Raw genomic sequence first — 15,074 nt, 5'->3', positions numbered from 1 at the left:
AACCTTCTGTAACTGTAGCTTTGGTCATGGCTGCAGGAGAAGGACCACAGATGTGGAGCTATTTATGAAAGAAGTTTTCTCTTAAACAAGTGTGACATGAAGGGGATGCGTCAAGGGTGGGACACAATAGGCACTCTACTACAGCCTGAGTTGAAGATTCACCTCGACTGTGGCCTTTAAAATTCAGGGGCTGATCATGGCTGAGAGGAAAATGACCAGCATTATGAATGCACTAACATGGGTAGGGAAGGACCTTGCCAGCAAAGTGAGGGGGGTTGAGGAGGAGCCCAGGGCTGGGGAGGGGGAGGCATTCCCTTTTAGAGTCACCAGAGTTCAGTAAAGCACCACTTATCCCCCAGCCTTTAAGAGATTTTTATGACAACGCTTCATACCTCACACTCCCTGGAGCCAGATTTGCTATAGGTGCAGGGTCCTGTCCCATTCAGCAGCATCTCGCTGGTCTCCGTGTTGGTGGGCTTATAATCTACATAAAATTCCTGCGTGCTGGGAGTCATCTGCTTTAGGGACTGCCTTTTCTTTTTCCTGTGTCTTCGCATGAGGGAGCGTTGCTGCAGCTGCTTCATGCTGGCAGGGTACCGCTTCCAAGACACGTAGATCACCAGCAGGATGACGAGCACGGACAGGAAAAGGGCCACACTCCCTGCGATGATTTTATGGAAAGAGATGTGCTCCGAGTCGGCCTCGGTCTCTGGGCCAGGCTCCGTGGCTCCCACCGTGGGGGGCAGAGGGGGCTTGCTCTCGTGCTTAGGCCTGGGGAGCTTGGGTTTAAATGTTGGCTTTGGGAGAGCTCTGGCCAGGTCGTACCTCTCCGTGGTACTCTTGCCACAGATGCTGTAGTTCTTCACTGCATCAATCACGTTTACTCCTTGCAGCTCTTTGGGACTGGCACAGATGATTGTATTCTCCCTCAGCCCTTTGAAACTTTTCAGCCAGTTTACCAGGGAACAAATATTTCTGCTGCATTCCCATATATTCCCAGCCAGACTGATGTCATTGAGGGATATCCAAGAATCCAAAATCTCTTGACCAATAAATGTGAGCTTGTTGGAATCCAGATTGAGGCGCTGCAGATTCGGGACACACTGGAAAACACTGGGTCCACTAAAAGCTTCGATCTCGTTGCCTGATAAATCAAGCCTTTGTAATGAACTCCAAGTCCAGGACATGGTCTGTCCTATGACACTGATTTTATTCCACTGCAAGTAAAGATTCTGAAGGCTCACCAGCCTCGGGAAAAGGGCCAGGTTGAGTTTAGAAAATTGGTTGTGCTCCAGGTGAAGTTCTTTCAGCCTGATCATGCCAGCAAAGACATTCCTGGCCAAACTTCGGATCCGGTTATATCCCAGGTCCAAAAGTTCCAGGTTGCGGCAGTCTTGAAATATTCGCACAGGGATGGTTCTGAGAGAGTTAGACCGTAAATGTAAACTCAGCAGCTTCCGCAACCCTCGAAACTGTTCAGACCCCAGAGAATGCAGCTGATTATAGGACAGATCCAAGTTCCGTAAATTTGTTACCGGCCTGAAGGTATTGTTGAGGAAATAGGAGATCCTGTTGGAACTCAGAATCAACTCTTTGAGTCTGCGTATTCCATTAAAAGCGTTCTCGTCAATATTGCTGATGTGGTTGTGGTCCAAGTACAGCCAGGTGAGCTGGTTGAGCCCTTTGAACTGATTATACTTAAGTTTTTGCAGGCTGTTATAGCGAAGGGACAGACCTAGGCAACCGGCAGATATGCTTGAGGGTATCTCCTGTAATTTTTGAGATTCACAATATATCATTTTGCCTTCACACCTACAGCCCTTTGGGCATCCTCGTTCAGCAGAAGAAAGCATTGTCAGTAAGACAGTGGGGGCTATGACCAGTGCTACAGCTGATCCGCTCAGTAGCCTAATTACATTGAAACCTGGAAATAAAAACAACTTAGAAAAGTTATCCCCCCAAAAAAGAATTCATTCATTTTTTTTATCAAGCAAAAACAGGCACGTATGTTTATGTTTAAAATTTAAAATCTAGATAACAACATTTAACATCAAATATTATTTCATCATTTAAAGAGCATGATCTTTAGTGGTTTTTTTTTTTCAGTAGTTAAGCAAGGAACTGTGTCCACTAAGCAACTGAATTATAGTCTGAGAGCAGAAGCAAGATATTCTCTACAATAATTAAGGCAGAATTAATACACAGACTAGAGGGTTTTGGTTTATTATTATTTTTTTTTGGTTTTGTTTGGTTTGATTTTTTTTAAGAAGGAAGAAGAAAAATGACAAAACATACCCATCCTTTGTATTGTTCAAAGGTCGTCCTTAGGTCTTTTGCTTTGGCTTAGGGGGGCACTTCCGTGACAGCCCCTGTCAGCTGCACTGTAGTGAGTCAGGGCTCGCTGACACCCAGGAAGAAAAATTGGACCCCTTGGGAGATGGACCGATTTTGGAACATTATTCTTTGCCAGCCACGCAGAACACTCCAAGAACAAATAAATCCCAGCACCGCATTCACAGCAAAACATCAAAATCTTCCTAGGTAATAGGATCTTCATGGATATTACGTTTTTGCATCTTTACAGTTTCTTTCTTTCTTTATTTCTCTCTTTCTTTCTTTTTTTTTTTTTGAGGAGGAGGAGGGGGGTGCGTTAAAAAATAAAAAGCTTGCTTCTAAAATTTCTTCTTATCGGAAAACATGATGTATTCCTTCAGGCGACACGGGGCTACCTGAGCTGCCAAATCTGTATTCCATAGCCCGGCATTTCTGGTGGGAGCACCCAGTTCAGCCACAGAGCTGTCTTGGAGCCCAGAAGGCAGGGGAGCTCTGTACCGCACACACGCTCCGCTCACTTCTGCAGACTGTCATTCTGAAAGCTGCTCGGACTGTTGCTTTGGTTTCAGTGAATGCAGTCTTATGTAAAGCTGCCCCCAGTGGTGAGGAACATTACGGGCATGTGCAGAAATGTCTCTCTTTTATCTTGCAAATGAGCAGGCTCTCTGCTGGAAAATGAATGATTCTTTGGGGTGGCTCAATAGGAACTGAATGGTCACCTCAATCAATAACCAGCAACATTCCGGGTAATTTCCACGTCTCATGTTAACAGTTGGGCCATGTCTTTTAGTCTCTTCCCCCTTGATCTTTAAGCAAGTGATGCTCTGAGTTTTTCTGGAGTCTGGCATTAAGTTCACTGATCAGATGTCAATTTTTCTTAACCTCTTTGTAGTCTTTGAACTAAAAATCATCAAATGAATTATTGAACTTTTCTCAGGAAGCATGAACTGCCTTGTCCATTTGACCCCTGGGAGTCACAATGATTATATTATGCAGGGCGTCCTGGGGTGCTATAACACACACATTTGAAATTGAGGGGCTAACTAATGGCATAGGGATTAATGTGTCCAGAAACCTTTCCGGTTTTTGCGCAAAATATATCATTGTTTTAATGGCTCGTGACTTAGTTTGTTGCTGTCTTAATTCTATCTCTCTTTTTAATTAGGAGAGGAATAAAGCCATTTTTAGTGCAAGTTGGAGAATCAAGAGATCATTCAGTTCAATTTATTGATGCTGCCATATTTATTACACTAATAATATTTATTGAGCACTTTTCAAGTGCTATAAATGGAGTGTCTCATTTTAATCTTTAAAAAGTCACAGGATAACCTTCCTTTTAAAGACGAGGAAACTGAGATGCAGAAAGACAATTTGCTCAAGGTCATGTAGAATGCAAGTTGCAAAACTGAGATTCAGAAATAGGGAGCTTATCCTCTTTTTAAATCTTCAATATTTGGTTAGAGGATTCCCTCAACCAAAGGAGGAGGTGTGGAGGTGGAGGACAGGCAACAGTCAGAAGACAGCCAGGTCATACTTTTCTGTTGTGGTGGGGAGAGAATCTTCAGCCACATTTTCATTTTTATTTAAAAACGAGTCATTAGCCTGACTAAAGCACTGGGACCTGGAGAACTGTAACGTATTAATGTTCCTGCTTCACATCTGGGTGTGTCGCTGGCACCTGAGAAGTACCATGTGGCTGAGCCTGAGCACAAAAGGTCATCAGGCTCGGAAGGTTGGCTGAGCACCGCTCTGGAGCTCCTCCCACCCACCCCACCCCCCAAATCCTGTTGCCTAGATTTGTATGACCCACTTAGATAGGAGTCTTCTGATGAAGTATTAGCAACGTTGCATCTAGGTTTCAATCCTGACTGCAGTGTATCCACTGTGTAACTTTAAATTCCCTCTCTGCCTCAGTTTCTACTTACAAGAAGAGGAACTTCACCCAGGATGTTCAAATGAAGCCATCTTAATATCATGAACTACTTTAAGTAGTTCATGAAGCATAGTAAGCCTGCATTAGCTGTTATTTGAATAGTTTCGACTGTGTTGTATTTGTTGATATTACACTTGATGGTTTGTACAGAACATAGAGTATACTAGATATGCATTCACAAAGAACTATTTTAGTAATTTTTTGGTATCATGTGTACTGGATTTCTGTTGTTAGACTTTTTTTGGGGGGGGATAATATTTCCTAATCTCCATCATCTAAATTTTACCCTGTAGCACTGTAGCACTGTCCTCCCATTGTTCATCAATTTGCTCGAGTGGGCACCAGTAACGTCTCCATTGTAAGACTTGCTGCTACTGTGTTTGGCATATCAAATATGTCACAGGTAGCTTGCCAGGCTTTGCCATGCGGGTGCAATACTCTCGGTAGCTTGCCGGGCTCTCTGAGAGGGGTGGAGGAATTGAACCCAGGTTGACCATGTGCAAGGCAAACACCCTACCCACTGTGCTATCGCTCCAGCCCAAACTTTACCCTCTCTAAACTTTACTTTTTAAATGAGTCTTTTGGTTCTGTAGCCCATAATTACTAATGCCTCATCATTTTCTTCCTCAAAGTAGGACATAGTAACTTCTGTCCCATAAAGAAAACCATTTTGTTTAAACTTATTATATAATTCTCTTAAGGTTTTTTTTTTTGTCAGTTTTTTTAGGTGTGTTAGCTGTAGAAAACCCTGAAGAGCTTTGTAGTCTCTTCCAATGAGATATTGGGTGACAATTCATCATTAAATCAGTCATTTGTGTACTATTAAATCAATCTTTATTTGCCTCACAGATGTGGTACTGTCAAAGTCACTATTTCTGGACTAGGGGAGAGAGCAGAAGATTAAGTTTCATGCCTTGCGTGCAGCTTCCCCTAGTTTGATCCCGAGCATGACACAGTCCTCTGAGCTTTCCCCTATGCAGCCCCAAGACACCTAAATTTCATGTTATGTGGCCTTTCAGGCCCCTGAGCATCTCCAAGGTGGCTCCTGGGTAATGTCCACCTCAGAAGAATGGAAGATGTGCTGCCTCCTCGGGCCCTTGCACTAAGGGGCCGCTGGGAAGGACCCCCTGACCTTCTCAATACCACCTGGGAAGCAAAACAATTAAAATTTTTAAAGCACCAATCCTTTTTTTTCCCTTCTTTTTTGGGTCACACCTGGCAATGCTCAGGGGTAAAAAGTATCAATTCTTCACATAGTGTTTTATCAACAGGACGGTGGTGCTCAAAAATTAACCATGCCATCGATGCATAGAAAGATCCCAAAGAACTCATTACAAATGTACATTTGTAAATTTCACCGCCCCCCACCTTGATTTGAAGAACTCGAAGAGACTATGCATAGCCACCCACTCAGATCTTTAGCAGATTTTTGAAACACAGTGATGGATTTCTAGCTGCTGTTTGTGCTTTGACGGAAGGAGTCCTAGGTTTGTTCCCCAGCAAAAGTGGTTTCCTGAGCACAGCTGGGTGTAGCCTCAAAATAAACACAAATACACTGTAAGCAGATGATTAAAATAAAGACATGTTCTGCCAGTCAGAAAAGAGGCTAACTAATCTATGATGTGATATAAGTTCCACGAAGACAAAGACAGTAGTTTGTCCTAGTTTATTTCCGGAAGACGCAGAAGAAGCTTGACACATTTTAAATGCTCAAGAAATACTTATTGCATATTGGTCAGCTTCACACATTCATTTGATATTGGACACAGTGGCTATGAAATTGGATCAAGTGTTTTTAGAGCATGTGTATGAAAAGGAAGAAATTAGAATCGTCTGGTGACCTTCACTTTTCACATAGATATTTCTTCATAATTAAGCCATAAATTTCATGAAAAAGTAAATATACTTTAAAATATTCCTTTCGGCATATTTTATCTTTTATCATCTAACATCCTAAATGGGTCTTGACAACATGTGTCTATTTTAAAAGACTAAAGGGAATCTTATTTATAACTTCTCTTTTACATCTCAGTTGCTTGAAAGCCTTTGGTTTTATTCCTCATCCGCCCTGCTTCATGGGATGTAGCAATTGCGCTGACTGTTCCGCCCCTTGCATAGAGTTACTCTCTGAGGACTTGAAGGACCTCTCAGCAAGGCGCTTTCTTGTTCTTCACTCATTCTCTGGTGACAGAAGCTCAGTGACTCTGTACCTCTCAGCCCAGAGAGGCAGTCGAGGGCTTAAGGCACACGCTTTGCACACGGCCAATGCAAGTTGATTCTCGGCACCATCTGGTCTCCTGAGCATGACTGAGAGCAGCTCTGGAGGCCCCTGAGCATCACTGAGTCCTGAGCAGTGCCACATCCCCAGAAACTTGCATCGAACCTTTGCTCAGTGGCCAAGAAGACCCCCTGAGCCTCCTGGTTGTTTCTTGGAAGCCTCCCACAAATCTCAAGAAAAGGGAAATGTGGTACTTCGACATTGTTTTTCTGAGAGAAATTTTGGGTTATGTTTGGTGATCAATATACTTTGTTGCATTTATATATGCCTATATATTCCACAATTTAACATAGCATAGAATATATTCCAGAAATATGTATATTCTATAAACTAAGATATATAGACTACATGAGTGTATAAATACATGCATATATTTATATATGTTTATATATATATATATATATATATATCACTGGAGCGATAGCACAGCGATAGGGTGTTTGCCTTGCATGCAGCCAACATGGCCGAGCCGAGTTCGATTCCTCTGCCCCTCTCGGAGAGCCCGGCAAGCTACTGAGAGTATCTCGCCCGCACGGCAGGGCCTGGCAAGCTCCCCGTGACGTATTCGATATGCCAGACACAGTAACAACAAAGTCTCCAATGGAGATGTTACTGGGCCCACTCGAGCAAATCCATGAACAACGGGAGCACCGTGACCGTGACCAATGTTATATCAAAGGAATGTCTCTGGTGATAAGCCTCTGAGTGAATTTATTGATCATCCTGGAGCCCATCAGTATATAACAGCCCCTTCCAAAGGATGAACTCCCCTGTTTTCTTTTCCTATAAAACTGCTTTTCTGAGACCACATAGACAAGAGATTTTGTGAGGAACATGAGTCCACCATCTTCTCAGTTTCTTAGGCCCTAGATAAACCTCTTTACCTCACATCAATTTTGTCTCTTTGCTCCCCGTGGTGTATTCAATATGCCAAAAACAGAAGCAACAAGTCTCAAAGTGGAGACATTACTGGTGCCCATTCAAGCAAAGCAATGAACAACAGGAGGACAGTGCTACAGTGCTACCTTCATGGGATGGGCGCCTGCCTTGTGTTTTGTAACAACCTGACATCTACTCTTTGTTTTCTTTTCCTATTTTCAGTTTGGCAACTCTCTAGTTCTTAACTGATAGTCCCTTTTAGTACTAATCATTGACTTCTTCCTCAGTGGTAATCACTAGGCTTTCTTGGATTAGGTTTGATTTCAGATATTTTGTATGGCCCCTGCCTTGGCAGCCTTAAGATGGCAGCATACAAGGTTTATGCCTATTCCTGATAATGAATTGCCTGAATAAAAGTAGGTATCTGAGCATGAAGCTAGAAGAGCAATATACTAGCAAAATAATACAATCCTAAATGAGACTGGATACTGGAGATTGAAAAGAGATTACTCAAAAACAATGATTCTCAAAAGAAAAATCCTTATATTCTGAAAAAATCTTAGTAATTTCCGGTATACTTTCAAAAGTTTAACTTCTTTTACTTGTTGATTCTAGCAAGGTGATCATTTCTGATTTGCCTTTCACCAGAAGCAAAATTGTATTACATTAGGTATTTCGCAACTTCTTTTGCACTTAGCGTTACACACAGAAGAAACCATAACTTACCTGACAAGTTAAATTCCCCCAGTGAATCTAGGGCCATAATGATTTATACAATTATAAAACATAATGTCATGTACCTAAAGAAGTTTTTTTTATTGCATGTACAGTACTTCCCATTGATCGTCGATTTGCTCGAGCGGGCCCAGTAACGTCTCCATTGGAGACCTTGTTGTTACTGCGTCTGGAATATGGAATACTCTCGGTAGCTTGCCGGGCTCTCTGAGAGGGGCGGAGGAATCGAACTCGGGTCGGCCATGTTGGCCGCTTGTAAGGAGAACGCCCTACCGCTGTGCTACCTGACCATATTTTTCAAAAATTGGGTAAATAAATCTATTGTATTGCATAATGCAAAATTAAGCCCAACATGAAACTTAATTACCAGATATAAACTTTAAAAAGTAGTGTTTATATAGAATGTACAGATAACCTAATAATGAACTAGTTTTAGAGATTTCATTATTTACAAAAGAGTCTGAGGACTCTGTACTGTATACTATCCCAGATACTTAGAGTGCATAAGGGTACAAAGCTATGATCTGTGTGCTTGTGAGATGTAACTAAAGGCAGAGGATAGACAATAAAATAATTAACACAAGAGTGTGTTATTAGAAAGGATGTAATATGGAAAAAAGAAAATTAAGAACTAGAGAATTGCCAGATTATGCAGATGAAAGGCAAGAGGTGACTGAGCTGTTGTAACAATTGACTTTCGTACTCCACCAGGAGTTGTATTATAATTTAAAGTAGGGAAATTAGGGCCACTAATATTGAGCAAACTTTTGAAGAAGATTAGATTGTCCACCTAAACTATAATAGAAAGTAATAAGAACAAGGATCCTAAGGTTGGAGTAGATAACTTTGTTCAGTGAGCAGCACAAAGAGTAATCAAACAAGACTAGAGAGAGGCAGGAAGAATGATTGAAGATGAACTCAGAGACATACTAGGCATTGGGCCATGGAGAACTTTGGGTGCCATTATAAGAGCTTTGAGTTTATTATGGAGAGATTTGGGAAGTAGACCAATATTTTGTACAGCGTAAATATGTGACCAATTTGCCTACAAAAAATATCACAAATGCTGCTTTTGTGGGAATAGACTTGGACAGACAAGAGTAGAAGCAAGAAGCTAGTAGGAGGAAAATGTGCCAAGCTAGGAGAGATCTTGGTGACTTGAACTATTACTTGGCATAAGAATAAGTGATAGATTGGTAAATTCTGAATATATGTTTAGGTGAAACAAATAAAAATTTTATAATACAAAGAAATCACTCACAGTTTTATGGAGTTATGAAACACTGAAACCAACTATTTCCATGGGTCAAATTTTTGAAATTATTCTTTAATATTGGCCTCAGAATACTCTGATGTATTCAAACATATTTTTATAATTAGAAAATTTACAAACTAGCTCCATATAATAGTAGCAATTCTATTTCAGTGGTCTAGACACAGACAGCTTTTTAATTTTTTTAATTTTGGGCCACACTCAGCAGCTCAGAGATCAATCCTGAAAGGGCTTGAGGGACCATATGGGGTACTGGTATTGAACCCAGGTCAGCCACCTACAAGGCAAGTGTTTTACTGGCTATACTCTTGCTCTAGCCTGCAGGCAACATTTTGTAATATAGTCTGGGAGGGCAATGGCACCACAAGCTTTGATGAAAATAAAATTCACATGAAATCTAAATAGTGGAGGGTACGGAGACAGAGTTGGCATTCAAAGAGACCAGGGATCAACCCCTAATATTGCATGGTCTCCTGAGCACTGCTGGGTGGGAACCTATGACCCCCAGGCCCTCTGGATGATCCCATCATCCTCAAAAAAGTTAGAAAGTGATAACATTTGGACTTTTTTAGAAAATAATTTGGAGCCTATAAACTGTCTTTGTTAGACTGTATTAAGAGATTAGAGAATAACGTATAATATTTAGTTATAAACATATCAGAAGAATGTTAGTTGACATTTGGATTTGGAACTGATTTTGACCAAACTTCTTACAATCTCAGTTTGTTAATCTATAAAATGGGACTCATCAAACTTGTGCTACCAATGTCTAAGGGTTTTAGTTAGAGACTGTTTCAATAATTTATGTGCAAATACATTGCAAAATATAAAGTGCTGTAAAGTATTTGTAAACTCAGAGAACCAAGGAGAAAAATATTTTCCTTTTTTCTGTCTAGATTTTGAATTATCAGCACCTACTCAAATGAATATTGAGAATTATTAACAGGACCAAGAACATAATCAGAATTTACAAATATTATTTAAGAATTGTTTTCTGGGGTCAGAGACATAGTACAGCAGGCAGGGTGCTTATCTTTTACGCAGGCAACTTGGGTTTGATCCTTAGCACCTGTGTACCAGGAGTGATCCTTAAGTGCAGAGTCAGGAGTAAGCCTTGAGCACTGCTGGGTATGGCCCTCAAATAAAATAAAGCATAACAAAATTGTCAGTATTTCCTTTCTGCTATAATTATAATACAAGAACTATTTAGCCTATTTATCATCTGTCTGACTCACAAAATACCTTCCCTAGATTGATTTACTAGATATTGTAAAGATTTTAGTGTTTTTAAACTAAGTTGCCCTATGATATAGGATCGCAAAACGATTAACGTAACCCTCTAGGCCACTATTTCTCAAATTTTTTACCCTGATTCCCTTCTGACTTTGTTTCCTTCCTGTGGACCCCCTGCCACCAAGTGGGCTCTTAGTCTCATGCCATGGACCTCCATTTACATGATTTTCACCTGTTAAGACATTCAACTTTCCTGGGTACATGCTTAATAGGGGTTCTAGGACCCTACAGTTGAGAAAGGATGGCCTAGACTATGAAAATTAATTTTTTAAAATTTTGAGTGGTTAGAATTATATTTATATTTATATCTAATTTTCTGTTACGCTATTAACACTTATTTGAAATAATGTTGGTTATTTGCTTGGTTCAAGGACTCCCTTAAGACCCCTGAGTGGTCACATCCTATTATGAGTGAAGTTCTCTGGAATAAATGGGTGAAGCAAATACTATGTCTGACCACTGAAATGGTTTCTGCTGTCTTTTTTGGAATGAGACTCAAAATGAATAATACCTTACAAAGCCATCAAACAGAACGCACTCTACTTTATCTGGAGGTACATTTATGCCGTAGCAGCAATTCAGATTTTCAGGTTTTGTTCCGTTAGTCACTAACTTCCCACAGAAGTAGTCATAAGCTAAATGTAAGGATGAATTAAGTAGAAACCTCAAAGTACAGCTAAGAAGATGCTTATGAAGACTGAAAAACTGCATGACATTAAGGAAATAATTCCTTTTATTTTTATTTTTTAAAGCACACATTAGGTAGACTCAATTTAAAATACCAACGTAAGCAGGTCTTCAATATTTGTCTAGTTTTATTTCATATCCTATCTTCTCTCCCACATATACTTCATCTTCATAAGCATTTCTAGAAAAATTATAAATTATGTGACTCCATGTTTTTGTTAAGTACATAATAACACACATTTACATATATATTTCATAATAAACAAATATTAATTAACAAAACCATAATTAAGCCATCCAGCATTATTATACTTAACAAAGTTCCAAACTTGAAGTCCTTATAGTTGGATTGTACTCAGTTTCTAAAGACTGACTGAAATCATAGAATTTTCATACTATATAAATTTCTTTATTTTTTTACTATTTTTTTCTTTTTGGGTCACACCTGGTGATGCACAGGGGTTGCTCCTGGCTCTGCACTCAAACTACTTCTGGCGGTGCTGGGGAACTGTATGGGATGCTGGGAATCGAACCCTGGTTGGCCCCATGCAAGGAAAACACCCTACTCACTATGCTATGGCTCCAGCCCCCTCTTAATTTATTTTTAAAGCCCACGATGTTGGGCTATCAGGTCATTTGGGCTGTGCAGTGCAGTTTACGTAATTTGCTCCACGTTCTGCATTTAGCTGTTGACTTCTCTTTTGTGTTATTTAAATTGCAAGGATTTGTTTTAATTACACACATGTTGAGCAAGATCCCATCATCCATTAATTTTTGTAGAATATCTAGCCTCAGGGGCTGGAGCGATAGCACAGCGCTAGGGCTTTTGCCTTGCTCGCAGCCAGCCCGTCTGAGCCTGGTTCGATTCCTCTGGCCCTCTCCGAGGGCCCGGCAAGCTACCTAGAGTATCTCGCCCGCATGGCAAAGTCTGGCAAGCTACCCGTGACGTATTCAATATGCCAAACACAGTAACAACAAGTCTCACAAAGGAGAAGCTATTGGGCCCGCTCCAGCAAATCGATGAACAATGGGAGGACAGTGACAGTGATGTAGCCTCAAACTGAAACTTGGGGCAAATTCTTTCGTGGTGGCAAAATAAAGACTTGTAAAATTTTTCAGTTACATAAGACTTATAGTCAAAGGAAATTATTTATTACTAGTTCTCAGTAATTTATTCTACTAAGACATTTCGTGATGGGTCAAATGACAAATTTGCGAATAAGAATATGAAGATTTCATGAGTCTGTGATGGTTTAGTGGGTAAACCATAGCACAGTGGGTAGGGCATTTGCTTTGCATGTGGTCAACCTGGCCAATGCAGGTTCAATTCCTCTGCCCCTCTCGGAGAGCCCAGCAAGCTACCGAGAGTATCTTGCCCACATGCCAGAGCCTGGCAAGCTACTCGTGACATATTCAATATGCCAAACACAGTAACAAGTCTCGCAATGGAGATGTTACTGGGCCCGCTTGAGCAAATCAATGAACAATGAGAGGACAGTGCAGTGCAGTGCAGTTTACCAGTAACTTCATTTTCCAGTATACCTTGCATTTTGCCCATAGTCAGCAAAATCAATGAGTTTATGTTCTTTACTAAAGAAACCTGCTAATTTTTGTAGTGATGTAAAAATGTCCTAATGGTAATCCTTAAAAACTATGAAGAGTAGAGCAATCAAAATTCATTTGCAGTCACTTATATTGAGATAAATCGGTTTTCCAGATTTCCATTTAGAATAAATTCCATGAAGGAACATGTGGCACCAGAACCACACTGTAAAATTTATAGTCCTATATATATATTCCCACATTTCTTATAATTTCTCACAGTAGAACAAAGGAGTTTTAGAATAACTATAAAAGTATTTTAGCCAAATTTATATCTTAATATTTAACATTGTGCTTTGCATGCATATTTGTGTTTTGAATTATAAAGTCAGTGCTGTTTAAATAGCATCATGATAAACATTTTGCTGTATTTGCTTCACATTTATTCTTATGTAAGTAGAACTTTTAAGGAAAATTTTCTTAACTTGTTTGGGCTACTCTAGAAAAATACCATACACTAGTTGACTTAGAAACAGCAGGAATATATTTCTCATTTTCTCACAACTAAAACCAAAAGACTGCAGATTCCATGTCTGGTAAGGCCTGGTTTCCTATTTGGAGATGCCATCTTCTCATTGTAACCACTTCTTATTCTTATGGTAAAAAGGGGCAAAAGAGCTCTCAGTGGCTTCTTTCAGAAGGATAAGAATCTTGAGTGTCCAGGTGACCTGACCATCTTCCAAATCCCTTGCATTGCAACATCATAATATTGGAGATTAAATTCCGACATATTACCCAGGGGCAGGGATAATGACAGGGAACACAAACATTTAGTCTTCAACATTTCTTATTGTATTTTAAAGACATTGTATATAATTGTTTCAACTGAATGCACTAGCGTATTTTTTAAATCTGTTTTCCTGGAAAACATATCAGCATTAAGCATTAAATTCCCTAACCGCCATGCGAAGAAAGATAATGGAAATCTTGATTTGGATGAAAAACACAAACAAACAAAACCAGCACGATGTTCCTTTGGTTAGTTCTATTTATTTTTTAAATGGAAATGATTGTTTTAGTCTGAAGATGTAAGAGCTACTAGATGTTTTAATGAAAGAAACCTTGCCTAGATTTGCAATATCATAGTAGATAGTAGGAAACTGTGGAGACTAATAGTTCACTAAAACATTCCGTTGTCTGGGAGAGATCTCTGAAGCTAGCCTGGAGAATTCTTGTTGGTATTGTTAATGCTTGATTCAATCAAAAAGTGGTTTCTTTAAGAATCTGTGTGGGGGATATTAGTAATCTTCCATGCCTAACAGCAGAGCCCCCATGTGGCAGTATTGAAATTCAGGCAGAAATGGACTTAGTCTCTAGAAGCAAATTCCATGGGTCCCCAGGAAATAGAATTTTGTTATGTTGTTTGGTTAAAAATGTATTTATTCAACAAATATTTATCAAGCTCTCATTATTCCTGGTGCTGGGGATGCAGTGAAGAATAAGACAAAATACCTACCATCAGAGGACATGTATTCTTCTTGATAAATAGTCAGAAATAAACATCATAGGCACTCTCAACATTGTCAATTAGAGATAAGTGCTCTGAAGAAAAATCACAGAGAATAAGGGGAGAGACAGTCTGACAGAGTGCTAAAGGAATCACTCTCTGAGATGCTCAGACTTATGAACAAGTAGGGAGAAACTTGTGCAAGTCTCTCTCCCTTCAGGGACACCTCTCCCTTGGGATTTTCATAGAGTATCAAAAAGACCCATAACAATGGCTTCAGGTAGTGACTATTCATTCCCCTTTGGACAGTTGGACATGTGGACATGTTCTCTTTTTGGAATGAGTAGCACAGTTGAAAGTTTAAACAAAATTTCAATTTAGTTTTATAATTAAAAACTTAAGAGCTATTTTTTTTCAAATACAGACTTGTCTGGTTTATTACTTAGTTATATGGAGGTTTATTACTTAGTTATGTGGAAAGAAAAATGGAGTAGATAAATACTAGAAGAACTTAAATGTAATCTTTCTAGTCAAGTTTTTTCCCTTTGGTTAAATAATAGATTTAAATCTGTTGGTAAATAAGAATAAGAAGTTTATTTTTAGAGAAGATTTC

General features: G+C 39.7%; 2 protein-coding genes across 2 annotated transcripts in view; one reads left to right on the top strand and one right to left on the bottom strand.

The window, feature by feature from the left end:
- LRRTM3 (leucine rich repeat transmembrane neuronal 3) overlaps nucleotides 1–2,888 on the bottom strand; it is a 204,514-nt gene extending 201,626 nt beyond the window's left edge. Inside the window, exons 1-2 of the mRNA XM_056113568.1 lie at nucleotides 2,296–2,888; nucleotides 393–1,924 (exon numbers count right to left, since the gene is read on the bottom strand). Of these exons, the coding sequence (XP_055969543.1) occupies nucleotides 393–1,924; nucleotides 2,296–2,299 (1,536 nt within the window). The 5' untranslated portion in view covers nucleotides 2,300–2,888. The remainder of the gene's footprint in view (nucleotides 1–392; nucleotides 1,925–2,295) is intronic.
- Nucleotides 1–15,074, top strand: part of CTNNA3 (catenin alpha 3) — a 1,757,578-nt gene that overhangs the window by 733,261 nt on the left and 1,009,243 nt on the right. The gene's annotated exons all lie outside the window — the stretch shown is intronic.

This window comes from Sorex fumeus, unplaced genomic scaffold (genome assembly GCF_029834395.1).
Source record: "Sorex fumeus unplaced genomic scaffold, SorFum_2.1 ptg000020l, whole genome shotgun sequence".
NCBI lineage: Eukaryota > Metazoa > Chordata > Mammalia > Eulipotyphla > Soricidae > Sorex > Sorex fumeus.
The sequence above is the reverse complement of the archived record's forward strand: the minus strand, read 5'-3'. Positions and strand labels throughout refer to the sequence as shown.